Source organism: Microtus oregoni, unplaced genomic scaffold, assembly GCF_018167655.1.
Source record: "Microtus oregoni isolate MIOR12 unplaced genomic scaffold, Mior012 000059F_ref0000304, whole genome shotgun sequence".
Lineage (NCBI taxonomy): Eukaryota > Metazoa > Chordata > Mammalia > Rodentia > Cricetidae > Microtus > Microtus oregoni.
In genome coordinates, this window is record NW_024543835.1 from 11233406 (window position 1) to 11254025 (window position 20620).

The 20620-nt window shown below is 35.6% G+C and overlaps 1 protein-coding gene across 1 annotated transcript in view; it reads right to left on the reverse strand.

The window, feature by feature from the left end:
- Positions 1-20620, reverse strand: part of Pola1 (DNA polymerase alpha 1, catalytic subunit) — a 329968-nt gene that overhangs the window by 191542 nt on the left and 117806 nt on the right. The window contains exons 27-31 of the mRNA XM_041639492.1: positions 10693-10725; positions 9867-9959; positions 7553-7758; positions 5164-5296; positions 373-504 (exon numbers count right to left, since the gene is read on the reverse strand). Coding sequence (XP_041495426.1) covers positions 373-504; positions 5164-5296; positions 7553-7758; positions 9867-9959; positions 10693-10725 — 597 coding nt within the window. The remainder of the gene's footprint in view (positions 1-372; positions 505-5163; positions 5297-7552; positions 7759-9866; positions 9960-10692; positions 10726-20620) is intronic.

Here is a 20620-nt window from a genome sequence, read left to right on the forward strand (position 1 = left end):
CTGGTGCCTGTGGAGGCCAGAAGAGGGTATAGGATTCCCTGGGAATGGACTTAAAAGCAGTTGTAAGTAAGCTACCATATAGGTGCTGTAAATTGAATCCAGATCCTCTGGAGCAGAAGCCAATGCTCTTAACTGCTGATTAAGTTCTCCAGTAGCCTATATTACATTTCTAAAACAATGAATGCCAGCAAGCTCTGAGTATCTGCATGCCCCCACCTTCCAGCACTACAGTTATAAGCACAAGCCACTATACCTGCCTTTTTATTTGAGTGCTGGGAATCTGATCTCAGGTCCTCACTCTTGTATTGAGCTATCTTCCCATCCCAGGACTCTTAGGGGGCACAAGTCTTATAAAAACAGGAATAATTTTACCTGACAGATGACATAGGACACCGTATCTCCAGCTTTCACCTTCCGGCCTCCTTGAGAATTTATCCATAGGGCAACATGCACATGAGGTAGACTTTTTTTATCAGGGTAATCCTGGGGATCCTTTGTCAATGCCTAAAAGGCAAAAAAAAAAAAGAGGAACAATAATCTCGCCAAATTTTAAAATAAAACTATATATATATACACACACACACATATATATTTTTGCCAGAATCATATATGTATAACATGAAAATGACAATGTATGCAGAAAACATGGTTTCCTTCTCTGTCAGTTAGTAAGTGGCATAATCACATACAAGCCTAACAAAAAGAAATGTAAGTTTATAAACTATGCCACATAATATTTGAATATTTAAAATAATCAAGACTCTAGCTCCATTGTTCTCTGAAGCCTTAGAGTTTCTCCTCATGTTTGTAGTTTTCTCATTTGATTAGTTGGGATCAGAATATAACAGCTACTCTGACTTAATGATCTGTTTCTCAAAGCCTTCTCTAACAAAATAGACCTCCAAAGCACTACACAGCACTGAATTTACTTTGAATGTCAACTTGAGCTCTGCAGAGTACAATGAGTTTGTAACAGAAAGTGGCAAAACAAGATCAGCAACAGCACCAGTCGGGAGAAAAATTATTTTCTAACAATACTATTTGAATGATACAGAAGAAAAGCTTGGTAAAAAAATGTTCATGCCTTATAAATATGAATCTAACAGTAACACCAAATTGTACTAACACTCAGTATATTACTTTCCATCACCATAGTAAGGTATTTTCATTTGAGAATATTCTTGACTAAGCAGTAAAAACTAGTAAATCTGAGGGTGTGGTCTCCCTTTATCACCCAGGTTGACATGGAACTCACTGTGTAGAGCAGGCTGGCTATACAATTGAGGCAATCATACTGTCTCAACTTCCAGAGTAATGGTATTAAAACTGTGAGCCATCATATCTAGCAAAGTTAGCAGTGTCTAAAGCTTTTAAACTGTGAGAATAAGACTACTGTTTTATATGATTAAACACAAAGAATACATACAGCATATATGAAGAATGACGGTTACTATAGGAAAATTATTTGTGCAAATATTACAAGCTAAACTAACTGCTGTTTACATAGAATGCAATTCTTACTTGAAAGAATGGTAGGAAAACAATAGTTATTTTGACATATGGATCTAGCAGTTTCTCAAAAAATAAAACCTGCTAGTTCAAGGGAAAAAAATGTGACAGTAGATATCATCAGTGACAGAATTCAACCTTTCAAGTGCAATTCAAACTTTACAAAATATGTTTCCACTTCTGGAAGTCTGACAGCTTCCCAATACTTAAATACATTTCTAATGAAGTTGGAGTATTTTAACATGTGTTTTGATAGTATGCTTGAAATACATCCATTGTAATATATGCATAATTTGGGGAATAAATCAACAAATAATCTACAATGTCATGCATGGATAAACTAGCCACTCAAGGTTCAATACAGGAGTGAATAAGATAAAAATATATGATACATATGTATGAAAATAACATATAGCACATTTTTACAATGACTATACACTAACAAAAATACGGAAAAAACTCAAAGTACAATGCAGAGTAGAAAATTTTAAAGAAAAAGAAAAAGATTGCTGGTATAGTCTTAGATTTCATATTACAAATAACTTTAACAATGTACAAAGATTAAAGATTACTAGGAAGACAACTACCTTTCTCATATGAATGAATAGGTGACTAAAAATAGACACAGACTTCTATGCTATATTTATCAGAATTTACTATGCTTGTATTAACACTACAAAAATATAAAAAACATAGGGTCACACTATGTAGCCTTGGCTGGCTTCAAGCTCAGTAAAAAGAAAAGGATGGCTTTGAACTCAAAAATCAGCCTGCCTTTGCCTCCGAAGTGCTGGGATTAAAAATATGCACTACTATACCCAAAATATACCCTTCTTTATAAATACAAACACAAGGGCTAGGGAGATAGTTATATCATTAAATAGTTTAACCACTGTTAAGAAAAACAAACAACAAAGCAGCCAGCTTAGTTACTAATAAATATCATGTATTAACAATGGAGATGCAGAGACAAGTAGCTACCTGGGGCTCCCAGGTCAGCCAGCCAGCCAAATCCACTCAGTAAGTTATAAGTCAGTGACAGACAAACCTGTCTCAAAAAGCAAAGCAGGGGCTAGGAGATATAACTCTTGCTGTGTAAACAGGAGGATCTAAATTTGATCCACAGAACTCAAGAAAAGTAGTTAGGTATGACTTGCCCTTGCAATCTCAGTACTGGAGAGGTGAAGACAGGAGGATCCCTGGAGCTTTCCATGAGGCTAGCCTGGTCTACCTAGCAAATTCTAGGCAGTTAGAGACTATTTCAAAGAAAGAAAATCATGCATGAAAACACACACACACACGCACGCACGCACACACACACATACATTGCACTATTCACAGTGAAGAGCTTTTTTAACATTAAAGACATGATGGTCAAAGTATAGAAAACAAAAAATTGACCCAAGTATGAACGTAAGTTCTAGAAAATATTCTCTCGAAAAATCAAATGAAAACACACTGTGGAAGTGGTAGCAAAGTTTTATTTTAAAAAATCATCACCATTACAAAGCAACTGTGATGAAAATAGCACCAATATTTTGTTATTATTAACAAGCACCAACTTTTCACAAAACAATTTTCCTAGACCCATTCATATAGTCATATCTTTGATACAAATGCTTTATTTCAATGAACATACAATAAGAAAGTAATCCATCTAAAAGCAAAATGACAAGTGAACATAGATGTTCAATGGAATTATTTATAATAGAAAACTTAATAATCAATAAGAAAAATAAATAAACATATCAGAAAAAGATATTAATATATTGACAATCGTAGGGCCTTACATAAATTATTTTCCAGTAATATGAAAATATTATATGAGATTTTTCAGGTAATATAGATACACAGAAGCCAGGCATGATGGCACTTATCTGCAATCCTGGCACCCTGAGGGAGATGGGAAGATCAGAGGTTCAAGGCCAGCCTCAAGTCTATATAAAGTTTAAACTAGCCTGAGCTACATAAAACCTTGCTTTGTCTCAAAAGAATATAAAAATGGATTTCAAAACAATAAAGTAAATCTAACAATATAAAATATGTTTTCAAGTGTATGGACATGTGAAAAATGACAATCTTTAACAAAGACGTAGTATAAATGAGTTTTCATTATAAAATTTCTCCTTAAAGTCATCAATAGATCCTTTAATTTTTTTGTTGGAGTTTTGACAAAGAAATCTATCAGAAAATAAATAAATAAATAAATAAATAAATAAGAAATCTATCAGAAAGTGATTAAACACTTTTGGGTATAGAACCAAAGGATGCTCAATCATGCCACAAGGACATGTGTTCAACTATGTTCATAGCAGCATTGTTTGTCATAGCCAGAATCTGGAAACCATCTAAATGCCCCTCGATTGAAGAATGGATAAGGAAAATGTGGTACATTTACACAATGGAGTAGTACACAGACAGGAAAAGAAGTAATAACATATTGAAAGTTGTGGGCAAATGGATGGAGCTAGAAAACATCATATTGAGTGAGGTAACCCAGACCCAGAAAGACAAATAACATATGCACTCACTCATAAGTGGATTTTAGACATAAAGCAAAGAAAAACCAGCCTACAATTCACAATCCCAGAGAATAATGAGGACCCTAAGAGAGACATACATGGATCTAATCTACACGGAAAGTTGAAAAAGACAAGATCCCCTGAGTAAATTGGGAGCATGGGGACCATGGGAGAGGGTAGAAGGGGAGGAGAGAGGAAAGGAAGTGGAGAAAAATATATCCCTCAATAAAAACAATAAAAAATTAAAAAATAAAAAAGTAGGTAAAGTGATTATTTGAAAATCAACTTCTCATTATGTAAGGATACTTGTTTTTAAGAGGAAGAAAAATCTATTAACTTACCGGTAATCTTCCTTATTACACACTACTTTGGAAATCAAGATTTTGCTTCTCAAATTAACTAAGAAAAATATCCATACCCATGATGTGACATGGTTTTGTTTTAAGATGTACTTGTGCTTCAGACATATAGAATAGGTTATTACTATAATTAACTCTGTACTCACTGGAGAGGGAGGGGGAGAGGAGTGGGGGGAGGGGGAGAAGGGTGGGAGGAGGGGGAGAAGGGTGGGAGGAGGGGGAGAAGGGTGGGAGGAGGGGGAGAAGGGTGGGAGGAGGGGAAGGGAAATGGGAGGCTGGGAGGAGGTGGAAACTTATTTTTTGTTTATGTTTTTTTTTCTTCTTTTCGCAATAAAAAAAAAGACTTTTGATAACACATACACATTTGGGGGTGGAAGCAGAAGAGAGGGAAGGAGACAGGGACAATGAGGAATGGGGAAGAAAGAGAATGAATGAGAATATAAGAATGAATATGAATGAACAGATCTATCTGTCAAACAACTATTACTTTGGAGGAGTATGCAAAATGAAGCATTCTCTAGGCCCTTACACATAAGTAAATCATTCCAACAATGTCTGGACTTAAAAAGGAGAAGTCTCATCTATAGCAGATATGGTAGTACCTGTGGCTGGGAGAGTTATGCTAATGTTCAATCTGTGAGCCAATTGTTAAGCAGCGGTCACCCCCAGCCAGCATTTATTTAAAATGCAAGGATGAGGTGGTTCTTCAACTATCTGAAGGAGGAGAAAAACATATGACAGCAGCTGGGCTCAGCAATAAATGCTACATTTACCTTGTTAATTTCAAACTGGCTCACTGGGACACTGCCATTTAGCACATTTTCTCCAATTTCTATTAACCTCTTCTGAATGTTTTCCACAATGGTGTCCCGGCTTTGATCAGAAAGAATCTGCCCAATGACAAAACTGTATAAAGAAAGAAAAATATGAGTTTTAATATCATGCATGCATGAACAAATAAAAGAGACATGTTCTGAGATTGGTATGTGGACAAGACCTAAGAGCTAACATGAGGATTAGTGTCTAGAAGGCAGTTTAGATTTTATGTTCATGAGTGTTTTCCTGCATACATGTCTGTACATGAAATGTGTGCCTGATATTGACAGAGGTCAGAAGAAGGTATAAGATTCCCTGAAACTAGAGTTATGGACGGTTGGTTCTGAAAATCAAACCAAGGTCCTCGGCAAGAACAATAAAGGCTCTTGTCCACAAAGCCACCTCCCCAGCCCCCACTGAATTACTTTATTTTTAAATATGAACTCTACCAAAAATTTACTAGCCTTAGAATTCCCTTTTACATATAGTTCAGTCATTTATGTGGCAGCTTTATGCACTATACAATACGGAAAAGTGTGTCATCACATTTTATGTAATTATAAAATCCAGAAGCAATTATATTCTAACCATAAGTTAAAATTTATCTTTATTAATAAAGCAACAGATAGCATCTTTGGCATCAAGATACCATCTCCACCTAAGACAACTATTTAGCTAGGTAAGACGGAATATAAACTTCTTAAAATAAACTTTTAAAAAAATCTAAGGGGCTAGAAAATTGGCTTAGTAGTTAAGAGTACTTGTTCTTACAGACGATACAGGTTTAATTTTCAGTGTCCACATGACAGCTAACAACTCTAGTCCCTGGGGATCCAATGTCCTCTTCTGATAACAATGGGCACCCAGCATTAACATGGTACATAGACAAACATGCTCAAAAAACACTCATACACATAATAAACTAAAAAAAGGAGAAAAAAATCCAAGATACCAAGCTCTTCTTTCTTCAGCTTCCTCTAACTTTATGCTATCCCTCAAAGCCTCAAGAAAAAAGAAAAACAAATAAAGAAGCCAATATTTTAACCATTTCTGAAAAAACACAGGGCAAGAGTTTGACAGCTGCCTTACAATTTGTCAGAAAAAGAATCCTAACAAAAACATTTGTATAGCTTTAATTACTAATACATTTCTAACTCAGAGAAATTTACTTCTATTATGATCCATCTTTTCTTAGAAAACACAAAAACTGAGGAAAACACTCTAATCGACAGCCTACACAAAGTAGTTTCATCTGGAGTATATTTGATGGCAAAGAAGCATTTAAATCACATTTCATAAAAGACAGACCACGACCTATACTCAGATGATCAACTTTGCCTAATCAAAAGCAGTTTTGCAGAAGCAACACAATCTCTCAACTTGAAAGCAGAAAAGATTGGAAAATAAGTTTAAAATGCTGATATTTAGCAAAAATTAAAAGAATTTTTGAATCTAGCCATAAAGAAAAATTTTATTTTCAAAACTGATCTAGATCACAAAATAGGGATATGTAAAGATGGCAAATAACATGTATTAACTTTAAAAATGGTTACTTCATACATTAATAAGACCATAAACAAAAAATCTTTGAATCATAATATTCAGTTTAAGGTACAAGGCTCGTGGGTTGCATATTACTTCAGAGGCACACACAGTATTTTGAAACTAGCTCTCAAATTAATCTGTGGTTAGTTAGAAATCATTTATATCCAAATGATATATGGGAGCCGGGCGGTGGTGGCGCACGCCTTTAATCCCAGCACTCGGGAGGCAGAGGCAGGTGGATCTCTGTGAGTTCGAGGCCAGCCAGGTCTACAAGAGCTAGTTCCAGGACAGGAACCAAAAGCTACGGAGAAACCCTGTCTCGAAAAATCAAAAAAAAAAAAACAAAAAAAACAAAAAAAAACAAATGATATATGGGAATAAAGTCTCACTCCATGGCCCACTTTTAATCACACATTTTAAGTTATAAAACAGGGAAATCATAAAAATTATGTTTATTATTAGGGTCTAGGGATTCAGGAGTATAAAACACAAAACTTTCAAAAAGAGGAATAATAAAACAGTATCAACGAAATCAACCCTTTAAAGATCTTAGGTATAAAGATTTTCTTTCAACATAAGATGTTATCTTTTATCTAGTGTCTTGCTGTGCAAATTTAGCATTATCTAACTTTCAATCTAACTGTAAAACTCTATTTGTAATATGCAATAATAATTGCAACAAAGAATTAAGGTGTATCCTTAAGCTTGGCAGACTGACAGAAATTTTCCATAGTACTTGAATTTTCTAAAACAAAACTTTGAAGGACAAACAACAAAAACAAAATTAAAAGCTAAACTCACTTTCCAGTGTCCTTGGCAAGATCACACCAGTCTCTTCTAACTATATCTAATCCTTTTAGCTCCTGTTTGGTAATGTAATTCCCATCTGACGTTGGTTCAACAACCAGAGCAGCATATTTCTTTTTCTTCAGCAGTAGTAGAGACTTGAAAACACCATCAATGTCTATTTCAAGCAGTTTGTATAATTTATTCACTTCACTTTTTACCTGTGGAAATTTCAATTATATTATTGTCAGATCCACAAATACCTAGCAGGGTAAAAATGCCCATGTTATAAAAAACTTGAAGGCGCATGTAATCAAAGTTTATTATTTAACTTATACAACACAGAATCATTTAGGATACAATTTAAAAATACTAAAGTACAAAATGAGATTTTAACATCACTCTCCAGTGTTTACTGGGAATATTCACAGACAGAATATCACAAAGCTATTGGCTCATGGATGTTTACTGTAGCACTATTAACACTAACTTAGTTATGAAATCAGACTAGGTGTCCATCAACAGAGGAATGGGTAAAAAACATTCAGTATATCCAAACACAAGGAATTTTTCCAGGCATAAAGAATTAAATTATAATGTGTGTGTAAAAATGAATACAATAAGAAATATTCAACTAGTTAAGTCAGACTCAGAAAAACAATTATATGCATTGTACATTTTATATTATATATATATATACATCCATATACATATAAAATCATATGACATGAAAATAGAAACAAAAATTATCTAAGAAAACAAAGGATCTTAATTCACATATGGGGGTAGGAGGCTATGGAGAATATGGCCAAAGTTCAGTGCATACAGTATGACAATGTCTGTATAAAACCTAGAAGTATCTACAATGAATATATACCAATTAAAATAAAAATTGCAACAAATCGGGAAGTTGAGGAAGGATGACATCAGCATTGAAGTCAATTTTGGGTGGTTACAAAGTTCAAGACAAGCTTGAGCTCTATAACAAGCTTTTATATCAAAAAATATTTTTTTTAAAAAATTGACAGAGATAATAATATAAATATTATTATTCCATCAAAAAAAGGCTATGAACTGGCTCGTTTCACTCCAGGAAACACATAAACGAGGGGAAATTATATGCAGGTCTTTCTTGAGTGTAAAAGAATGCAAATTGTATTTGCCTTGAAACTACTGAATTGATGAACAACTAGACAATCCAATAACTATGAGGGCAAAAAATATATAAAACTTTGATAGATAATGTTCAAAATGTTCATTATCACCCTGAGTACAGACAAACAACAATGTGCTGAATGAATAAGTGAACAGTCTTGAACAGTCTCTTGTCCTTTGCTGACAAGGCCAAGGCACAAATCATCTCCTCTAGGGAAAACTTCAAAGATTTGCAATGCCCACCATGAGTACAAAAGACCAGGCCTATGTACAAGTGAAAAGTACAGTTCAAATTCCACACTTTCCAGGAAGGAAAACCTGGTAATTTGTAAGGTATTTCCACTTTTAGAACACTAACACAAAATCTTAACAATCAAGTGCTCAAGTATGAATCACCATTAAGAGGCCACCAATGGCTGGGCAGTGGAGGCACATGCTTATAATCCCAACACTCGGGAGGCAGAGGAGGTAGAAATTTGTGAGTTCTAGGCCAGTCTGGTCTACAAAGCAAGTTCCAGAGAAGCCAGAGCTGTTACACAGTGAAAACCTGTTTCAAAAAATAAACAAACAAAAAAAGAGGCTACCAACGACAGCTTCTAAATGTCCCTTTGTATTTTCTAATCTATTTAAAATACTCCGATAAAATTAAATGTGCATGTGTGAGTACACGTGTATATGTAGAAAGGTAAATACTCATCCAATCTACATATGAAATATATCTCAATACTACTGGAAATAATTTCCTTGTGCATGACAATACATGAAGTTCTAATAGGACTACATTTAATCTTTTTTCAAAGGAAAAATGTAATCTACTTTTTTTTTGGTTTCTCTGTGGCTTTGGAGCCTGTCCTGGAACTTGCTCTGTAAACCAGGCTGTTCTCGAACTCACAGAGATCCGCCTGCCTCTGCCTCCCGAGTGCTGGGATTAAAGGCGTGCGCCACCATCGCCCAGCCTGTAATCTACTTTTTAAGGAAAAGAACTACCTTTGAACTTTGTCCTCAAAACAAATTAATATAGAGAAAAAAATAAAGAATGAAAAATTTAGTGAGACTCAATTTATTATTTTCAAAAATACACACATATACATAACACATGAACTGATTGTATTTACTGCGTTAAATACAGAATTCACAAATCCAGGTAAAATAAGCAATCATTAAATCATCTCACCTTGTTTCCTAATTTAAATACTTCTTCCAGATTGGTGCTGTTGGTATTTATCATAATTGAATCCGTATCTCCATAAATAACTTCAAGATTCATCTAATGAAAGCCAAAAGTATAAAGATTAATAACAAAAACACACTACTCACTACACACAATGAAGCTAAAGGTTTCTAATACTAGAGACTATAGGTGTCACTGATTTTTCACAGGTCATGTTACTTACTATCTAGACTGTAAGGCTACACTTGGAGATTAAGCCTTTTAGGAACTAGAAATGCAAGCATTGCAAGATTAAGAAAACTTTCTCAATTATTGTTTTAAAAATCTAGAAGATTTAACTATATGTAGTTTCAATTGAAACAGAATAGGGAATTTAAAAAAAATAAGAAGAATAAGACTAGGAAATGGTCTATATTTAATTATTCTAACATGTACTTAGCAGTCATAGCAGTTTAAGAAGCAAAATTATGGATTTAAAAAATTCTGGGGCCCATTTATTGGATTCTCAAAGAATATTTAGTAGAATATGAAGTGTGCCCCAAATAGTCAATCATAACAAACAACACTGCAACACATATACTATAAAGGCTTGGAAATAAACTCTAATTAGCACCATAACTAAGTTGCCTGAAAGACATATAGGATACAAACAGGTCTAGTACTAGATCTTATCAGGGCTGATTCAAGAGAAAAGGCTGCAATCTATTATCAGGGATTATAAATGTAAAGGAGCTATACAGTATGTTTGGGTTATAATTTTCCTTGAACACTAAAATGTCAGCTGGTATGATATTTAAGAGTTGTTTTAGAATGCAATATTCAGCATTACCTTCTGTACCATGTCTTTTGTGTGCATCAAAATCTAAATAAAACAAAAGTCAACATTAATATATTACACAATTACAAAGGCACAAGTATAACACAATTTCCAAGCATCTTTAAAGCTCTTGAATGTTTCATAACACCCAATCTCAAATAACAGTAACAGTAACATCCATATAATCTAAGTTTGCCTTCATGCTGATACCTAGTAGAGACATGCAAGGCAATAAGTATCTATTCCTGTATATCTTTAATAATCATGTATAATAAAGTAGCCCTTAATAGTATGATAAAGGTCACTTATTCTCAGTACTAAAATTTTAATAGAATTGCATGACTAAAGAAAGCTTTATAGTGCTTAAAATCTAGCAATTCATATCCATATTCAGAATCTTAAGAGATGAAGAACAAAGTACTCCATTTAATTTAAAATTCTTTTCTAGACTAAATTCCTTGAAAGTGATTATATGGTCTGGTAAAATGATGGATTTCAATACAAAGCAAATGAAAACAAATATACAGATAACTATGGATGGGGTCTGCCCCCAGGCACACATGGCTACATGCTTTAAAACAAAACAACGTAAACACAGACAAAAGCATATATGTTACCTTGGGCCCTATCAGAGGCATCATATTTTATATGTGAAGGACTCTGAGGACGTAATAATATGATGTATTGAGAGCAAAGAGATACTAAATCATGCGCAAGATACCGCTATGTTAAGAGCACTTCCTACATTCTGTCCTTTCTTTCTCCAAGATCTCCAAAAGGTAGCTACTATTAATATCCACGTCTGTTAGCTATGAAATGATAAAGAACGTAATTTCTCTGTCCTAGCCACAGTAAAACAAGGGTACAAAACTAGGCACTCTAGCTCCAGGGCATAAACCTTAGTCACTCAAAACTATTGCCACTCCAGTATCACTCATTCTCCATGCATTGATCTAAGATTTTTTTTTCAATGAATCAGAAGTTTGCTTTCATCCATGGTTCTTTCTCCTACCTTTTCAGCTAAGCTGAAATCTCAAGGTTTCATTTCAGTCTTTCTTATCCTCCATAGTAAAGAATACTCCTGTCTTTGAAGAACCTTATCCATCTACCAATCACTGGCCATCTTCATTGTTCACTGCCGTTTCTTACTATTGTCCAACTTTCTTCAGATGTTCAAAAGTTCTTAGTGGTTTTCATGCCTTGGTGGGGAATGGAGGCTCATGGTGAATTCTGATTAAGCTTTGATCATATGTTCAAAAGTAGTTTTTATAATGGCTATATAGTGTAATTGATGTGGGAGTCCCCTCTGTGTGTTGCTTTTCTTGGTTAATGAATAAAAAAAAACTGCCTTGGCCTGTTGATAGGGCAGAAATTAGGTAGGCGGAGAAGACAAAACTGAATGTTGGGAAAAGGAAAGAGTCAGGGAGACACCATGGATCTGCCACCAGAATAAGACATGTTGCCAAAACTTAGCCAGTAAGCCACTGCCACGTAGAGATATACAGATTAATAAAAATGTGTTAAACTAAGATGTAAGAGTTAGCCAATAAAAAGTTAGAGCTAATGGGCCAAGCAGTGATTTAATTAATACAAATACTATGTGGCTAGCCGGGCGACCAGGACGAACAAACAGGCCCTCTCCTCGCAACATGTAATTACCTGAGGATCATTAAATAACTAAAGCAGTGACAACCAAAAAGTGTGTAACTCTCTCTGACTCCAGTGTTGAGAACTACTATGCAAGAGTACTAGCTTTCTAAAATTTATTACATGGTCCTATTTTGTTCTCTTCCAAAGCAAATATTTTCTTCCACCAATATCTGGTCCAGAATATCTTTGACCAGAAGTGGTTTTATTAATTAAAATATTTTTTCATTTATTTTATATCCCTACCACAGTTTCCTCTTCTTCCTCTCCACTCCATCTCCCCTCCACCCCCATCCACTCCTCCTCTATTTCTGTTCAGAAAGGGGCAGGCCTCCCATAGGTGTCAACAAAGCATGGAATATAAGCTGAGGTAGAACTAAGTTCCTCCCTTTGTATTAAGGTCAGTGAGGCAACTCAGTATGAGGACTAGGTTCTAAAAGCCAGCTCAAGTATCAGGGACAGGCACTGATCCCACTGCTAGGAGTCCCACAAACAGACCAAGCTATACAACTGTCACTCACAGGTAGAAAGCTTAGGCTGGTCCCATGCAGGCTCCCTAGCTGTCTCTCTAGGAGTTTTTTGTTTGTTTGTTTGTTTTGCTTTTTTGTTTTGTTTTGTTTTTCGAGACAGGGTTTCTCTGTGGTTTTGGAGCCTGTCCTGGAACTAGCTCTTGCAGACCAGCCTGGTCTCGAACTCACAGAGATCCGCCTGCCTCTGCCTCCCGAGTGCTGGCATTAAAGACGTGCGCCACCACCGCCCGGCTCTCTAGGAGTTTTTAAAAAGAGTTCCCAAGATGTTTCTTAAGATTGGTCCAAGAAAACCATGGTAATTCCATTCTGGAGTCCTTCCTGACTTAGACATGTTCATGACTTTACCTTGACCAATCAAAGGTAAGGAGAATTCCTCTAGAAAACTTCTGCAAAACATTTTTGTTTCTCATGAGAATTAAAAGAAAACCAGCATCATACATCGAGGGCTAGCTAGAGCAGCAACACCCATCATGGTAACCATGAAGGACCATTCCGGAAGGTTCAACCTAAAATGCTGGGAACAGAACTGTCTCACAGAGATACGTAGTTGCTGCTGAATAACACCTGTAAAGCAACATTCTAACTTTTCTTAGAACTTACCAACTTGAATGAATCAGGATGAATCTCCTATAATGGGAGCCTCCAAGATCAAACCTAAATTCTACAGTTACATCTAAACCCCAGCTCTACCTATTCAGCGGTTATTTCCTTCTCAAAACCTCTAGGGCAAGAAAAACTTCATAATCTTTAAATAGTTACCACATACAGGTTCATCTTTTGGTGCCTTCACTAATACAATGGAATTTCTTCCCCAGTCCTCTGACGATGATTACATTTTACAAAGTTCAGCTTAAACCAAATTTTATTCCATAAAATCTGAACTGACCATCCAAGCTAGAACAATCTCATTGACTGTCCTCTAGTTTCTCATAGACCTTGCTTTTTCTCTGGTAACTGAATGTGCTTTGTACTATTAATGACTGTTACCTTCCCTAGGTAGACCACACGCTTCTGGAGGCCCAAGGGCATGTTCACACCTACAGACCTTAGATATGACAAGCAATCAAAAGCTATGTGTCAAGTGACTGACAGGTCCCATTGTAATCTCAATTATTTTTCTAATAGACACTATAATTAAATTATGGTACAATGCAGTGTGGGGAAATACCCAACAAACTTTTGAGGAAAAGGACATAATACGGTTAAGTTAATAAAAGAGAGGACAGAACTACTTATCAAAGGTTCATCTCCACCTCCTTATAAGACATAGCTACTCTCATCACAATGGTCAACTCCATAAGTTCTCTAAGTGATTATTACATGCAAGTGAAGTAGTACAAGAACAATTTGTCACTTTTTCAATACATATTCAGTTCTCCAGTGCTTTCTACTAAGAGCTGGTGACAATGCCTTGAGGTCAAAGTTCTCACCACAGTCTGCAACTCTTCAGTTTATCTGATGTTGTATCAGACAAACTGTAACCAGGCTGATTGCTAACCTCATGTTTCTTCACTAAGCAGTTCTACAAGGTGCATACTGTGGTAACCCTGAGTCCAATGCTAATCGAACTACTAATGAGCAAGATCATCCAAAAGCTGCCTTAGGCTAAGGCATCAATTCAAACTGCTTATTGGGAAGTGCTCTGCTATTGGATACCCAGTGAACTACAAAACTTAGCATCTAGCAGAGGGCCTGGTACATGGGGACCACTAATGAACAGTTGGAGGGTAATGGCTGAATGATCCTAAAGATGATGAGGAAAATTAAACTCTGAGACTTCACCTGAAGATGTGTTTGATACAGAGGTTATAGTTCACTGTCTGACCTAGAACAGGACCTTTGGATTCATTTTCTTTTTACTGTATCCCACAGCCTTATTACAAAAGCCAATCCATATGAATGTTCTAGAAACTATTAATCAAAAACTTATACATTACAGGTATTTCCTCCACTGAAGAAATGCATTTTTAAAAATAGCCACTGGTATCCAGAAAAATCTACGGGACACAAGGTACAGTGAATACAAGATGACTGTTCATAAATTCATTTCAAAGTGACAAGCCTAATTTTAAAGCTAGCCATTCTGACAGAAAATCATTTTATAAGCACAAGCGGCCAGCAAACAGGGCTCGAAAAGATTGCTAAATTCATTAATAAGGCAGTCTGCAGCTATCTGATTTCACAGCAACACCTGCATATTTAGCTACTCATTACCAATTGGATGATGGAATTTTTTCAAGCACATTTCAAAAATCTGCCAACTTCAAGTGTAAAAAAATAAACTTTGTGGTTAATTTTTCCCTTAACAAAGTACAGCTGTTGAGAATAATTGTTCAAGATCTTTCCCTGTAATGTCAACTGCAGCAGAACAAAGAGTATTTAATTAGCAAATCTATCCAGTAATTCAACACCTATTATATAAAATGCCTTCGTGATTTTATTCAGGATAATTTGCTAAGAGGGTTATTACTGACATTCAGATGGAATTTAAAATTCCTACGCAAGTCGAGTCATAATAGCAGTAATGATCTCCCCAATCAGGAGATTCGGTGTCACACAAGGCTCTCTTGCAATGCAGCAGCCGATTTCCTGACTTCTTAATTCCTGGGCTCAGCTCAGTGAGAGCCCTTCATGCCGATATTTCAGTCAGCAATACATCTTTAATGGGACTCTATTAAAATAACTAGAACAAAAATGACTTTTTTTTTGGTTAAAAAGAATGACAGCACTGCCATCATATCAATCATTGCAGGCTTTGCAGAACAGTGCCTTTAGGGGAAAAGAGGAGGGGAAACAGGAAAGGGGTGGGGGTGGGGAAAGCAATAATTAAAATAATATCCAAAGGTATTTAAACCCAAATCTGAGCCTCTGAAGGCTGGAGAAAGATGGTACAAACTAGAAACAAAACTTAAAAAATTGGTTTTTAAAAGAAAATGGTTTGTTCTGAAATATACTTACAATATGCTGTTTACTAAGCAGAAAGTACAAGTTTTCTACACCAAGTTTAACAGCAACAACCTAAGCCTACTATTACTGATATGTCAAGCAGGACACCTGGGATTTATTTATATTTTCTTTCGAAACAATACCGTTGTGTTGCAAAGCGCTCAGAATTTATGAGCTGTTTTTAGGTGTCATTGCTGATTTATAGTATTTATTAATACTAAACAATAGAGAGCATCAGTTTTTCAGTTAAAAAAAGTTTCAAGGTCCTACTCCCAAGATTATGTCTACTAATAAATACTAACAAGAAACCCACTTCGATGCGTAATCTATATGTTAAACATAATGAAAATATTACACTCTAGTGAAATAGTGTATAAGGTTAAATTCCAAACAAATTATACATAAAGAAATGGTAAGTGAAATCTCAATGGCTACTAATGACACGGAGTTAGAAATAACTGGAAAATTTTAGAAGTAGATTAGCATAATAGAGGTAGCAAAATGAAAGATTTTGAATGATAGGAAACAGGAAAGTAGAAGGGATGTAAGTATTGTGATATTTGGTAATCCAGCCATCATCTAAGTGCTTCCTCTAAATTTCAGCAGTTTCCAAGCAAGACCCAGTGATACAATTCTACTTGGTGAACATTTTTTAAATAGAATTTACACTGCATTTTCTCTCCACATTTTTAGTCTTAATTCTTATATGTTTTCGCTGTAAAATGCGCAAAGAATAGGTGCTGAGAGCTTAATAAACATTCTGTTTTCTATCTTTAACAATTACTGCCTTTATGCTACTGAGTTGCTTACTGTTATTAATATTAATTTATTTTCTCTAAAACTGGGGTGTTCTTTGTACCTAGTTCCCTGAACTGGGTTGGAATAAAAAGAACTATATGCTCAAAAAAGTGCTCTGTAAAGATAAAACATTATACAAATACTAACTTTAAAAAAAAAGTGGAAAAAAAAAACCTGAGTCCTGATTTAAACTACCAATTACTAGTTAGGTCTCTGAGTCTTCATTGATTAAAGAAGGAGGCAGGGAATACCTACAAATCTAAAAATCTAGAACTTCAAGTTTGACATGAATAAATGTCTCTTCACTAGATTTGGTTGTTTTGTTTCTGAAGCAAACTCACTTCTTTAGTATTAGGAAAGGAAGACATTAATATATCCAGCAAAAATAACAACACTGACTTCGAGAATATATTTTCATATTTTTTGCCTTTGAAAGTTTTAATTGTAAAATAATTAAAACCATTAGTGCTCACAGACTGTCTACATAGCTTTATGCATAGTATAAGTTGGTGGCTGGCTATATTTGAAGTACTTAGAAGCACCCAATACCTTTTGTTATCTTTTTCTACTCCCAGAGAGTGCACATAAACATCTACAAATTTATCATGGTCTCTCATCATCAGCACCATTTATATTTTAGGCCACATAGTTCTTTGTCAAGAAGCAAGACTGAGAGGCTATAAGCTAGCTATAGACAGAGATCATGTCGTAACTAAACCTAACACAAGTCTTGGCACAGAACAAGAATTCAATAAATAATTATCTCAGGTTATAATATAATGAGGAACACCCTCAGTGGTCCATTTTGAAAGAATAAAGCTATTATAAATCAGAACATTCATCTCTAGAAGACCTCTCCTACACACACAATATGTATTTAAATGCTGGCTCTTTCCATATAAGAAATGAAGTGAATCAGTTTTAATCTTCCAACTCAACCCACGGTTATATGAACAGATCAAAAAATGAAATTCTAGTCCAACAATAAAGGCCTATCGATTATAAACTTAACTGAAATCATATTCTCCTATACATCTCCAGGTAAATGGAGTTTGTTTTAAACCCTAAATTTATAAGCTAATTAGATCCTCTGGTAACTTATGTATAAAGAATAGAAAACATGTTGAAAAACAATACTTTCTGAAAGGTTTCTACTCCCCAGAAGACACATTTAATGATATTTATCAGTATCTCTCAATTATTGCCCTACAATTTGACAGGGCTCTAATTTTGATCCAAAAATCTAAAATATCATCAACTATGGCTTTAAATTTTAAACTGAATCTCTTCCATATGTTACAATTTCTTTACTCGAATATGAATATTTGTCCTGTGGATTTTTATAAACTCACATTCCAACTTTAAAGAAACCCCCCTTTCACAACCAACATGCTTATTATTCTCCATTCAGTGTACACTTAAGTCTTTGGTTTAGAAGTTCAAGTTCTGCTGAAACAGTAACACCAGGCTTGAGGCTGTGGCTCACAAGGGACCCTGGAGAGTTTGTGGAGATGGCTGTAAAGCACACTTAAATCTAATCTACTCACTAATACAAGAGCTCAAGCATGGGCCTGTATACTCCAAAAATATTAAATTCCGTATAAAGAGAAAGAAAATCCTAGGAAGCTAAGATTGAAACTAGAGCAGGGGATATTAACCTAAGGTCAGTAAAAAATTGTTAGAACTCCTAGCAAAGATTTGAATATATGCATTTTACTAGGAAGAAGATCCTCATTTTTCATCAGATTTGAAACTTTAATTTGCTTAAACCTAAGTACCCTTGAAGATACCCAAAAGTCACGAGAACAGAACTTTCTGACCCTTAGGATTCTTAGAATGTCCATAAGATTCTAAACACTCCCACTCAATGGCTCTTGCCCCTAGCTTTTGAGTTGGGCATTTTCAGCCCCTACCTCTAGGGAAATTCTCCTCCCAAAAAACGCATGTACATGTCCAAAAGCTCTGAGAGTGGACTCCCTGATTGATTCATCTGTGGGGCTAATTAAGATGCGGCCAAGCTATGTCCATGCTTTAGTGAACATCAGCACTCAAGCAAGTTTCACACAACCTGATTAAAATTGACTCAAAATGTCTTACTTCAGTAATCACTTAGATGGAATGAATTTTACATTAGTGGGATCAAGCATGAACCAAGCCTCAGTGGAAATGAAAAGGGCTTACAGTAATAGGATTTATAAACCCACCCATTAGGTTAATGGCTAAATGATTTACATGTAACTTTCTCCCCCATCCCGCCTTCCCTCACCCTTTAACTCAGTAAAAACTATGCTTGGCATTTTCCACTGCAGTGCCACACACAAAGGAAATAGCCTTTCTATTTTGGGACATTCTAATTTCTAATAATGGCCTGGGTAGCTACCATTAACTCTTTCAAAGCACAAATAATTGACTAATAAAATTAAGTATTCTATAAGGCCTGAAAGTGCTTAATTGATCATAATTGTCTATTTGAGAAGGAGGCGTCAGGCTGGCTATGCTCAGATAATGAAGTTGGGCAATTCTGAAGCACTACAATCAAGATAATACTTACAGCTAAAAGGACATTAGCATTTTCTAGAATCTGCAACATTTTCTTTATAACTGAGGACATGGGAAAATCTGACTAGAAAACTTTAAGCTCTCAACCCCTAACAAACAAATGACAGATCTAACAAGTTGTCACTTGTCATTACTAAGCACATAGCTTAAAGCTCAATCCTGAAGGAGCACATAGCTGGTAGTCTAGAGGACATGAAGCTGGAAAGTGACCAATGCATTGCCATCATCATTTTGACAAAAGCATTTCTGGTTTCAGCAAGTCTCCTTTGTAGGATCAGTATGCAACAAGACAGTCACTGTGCTGCTTTTCATTGCTCTCCATGTACGTGCAGGTGGAAGAAGGAACTTTTGTCCTTCTTTTTTATTCTAATTTTTTTAGTATTGAAATTGAACCCAGGGCTTCAAGAATGTCAGGAAAGTGCTCTACCACTGATCTGCTCCCCAGTATGACTTAGACAGTTCTACACTGAATACTTTAGAAGGTAACGTCTTTGCTCAGAACTAAAATTATACAGGAAATTCTGTTTAACAGTGATCATCCTTTCAGTACACCCTCTTATAGCAAGGTTTTTAAACAAAGGCTATCTTATTAGGAGTTCAGAAAAACAATTCCATGCTTTAAATCGAGGGGCCCACTTCAGAGAAACAACTTTCAGAAAGATATTCTAGTTTCAGGAAAAAGTAATTGTTTTCATCTATTCAGGGACATAAGTACTACAGACACTTGCTCAGCCATTCTTCTAGAATATAAATATTTAAGAACGAATCAAATAACAGGTTATCATTTATTAACCATTTTTTTTTTCTTCTGCCCCATTACCTTCTATAATTTAAGAAAAAAAAGTATGAAAGGAAATTAGAGAAAAGTCACCTAGGAGAGAGCCATAGAAGACAGTCTAGAAGCAGTAATTTAAGATTTGTGTAAGAATCTGCTTCTCACTGCCCCCCCCAAATTGTCCATCACTTCCAAAGTGGCATTTCTACACATTCAAGTTGGCCATGGCTCAAGCATTTTATACAAATGATAAGTGAAGCACTGTATTATCTTTTATCTTCTTGTTTAGAAGCCCCCCCCCCAAGAATTCATTTATTCATGCACCAAAAAGAACTCACTGAATTTCTCCTGCACTCACTGATGAATGATTAAGCAATGACCCCTTTCTACAGGGCAATGGTGCCACACACCTTTAATCCCAGAACTTGGGAGGCAGAGGAAGGCAGAGCTATGTGAGTTCTAGGCCAATCTAGTCTACAAAGCAGTTCCAGAAGGGCTGTGACACAGAGAAACCCTATCTCAATAAAACAAAAACAAACAAAAAGAAATGATCCTTTCCTGTGTGTGTGTGTGTGTGTGTGTGCGTGCGTGCGTGTGCGCGCGCGCGCGCGCGGCACACACACACACACAAACACGTACATGATAGAAGCCACTGGAACCAGAGTCAGAAAAGTTTTTGGAAATA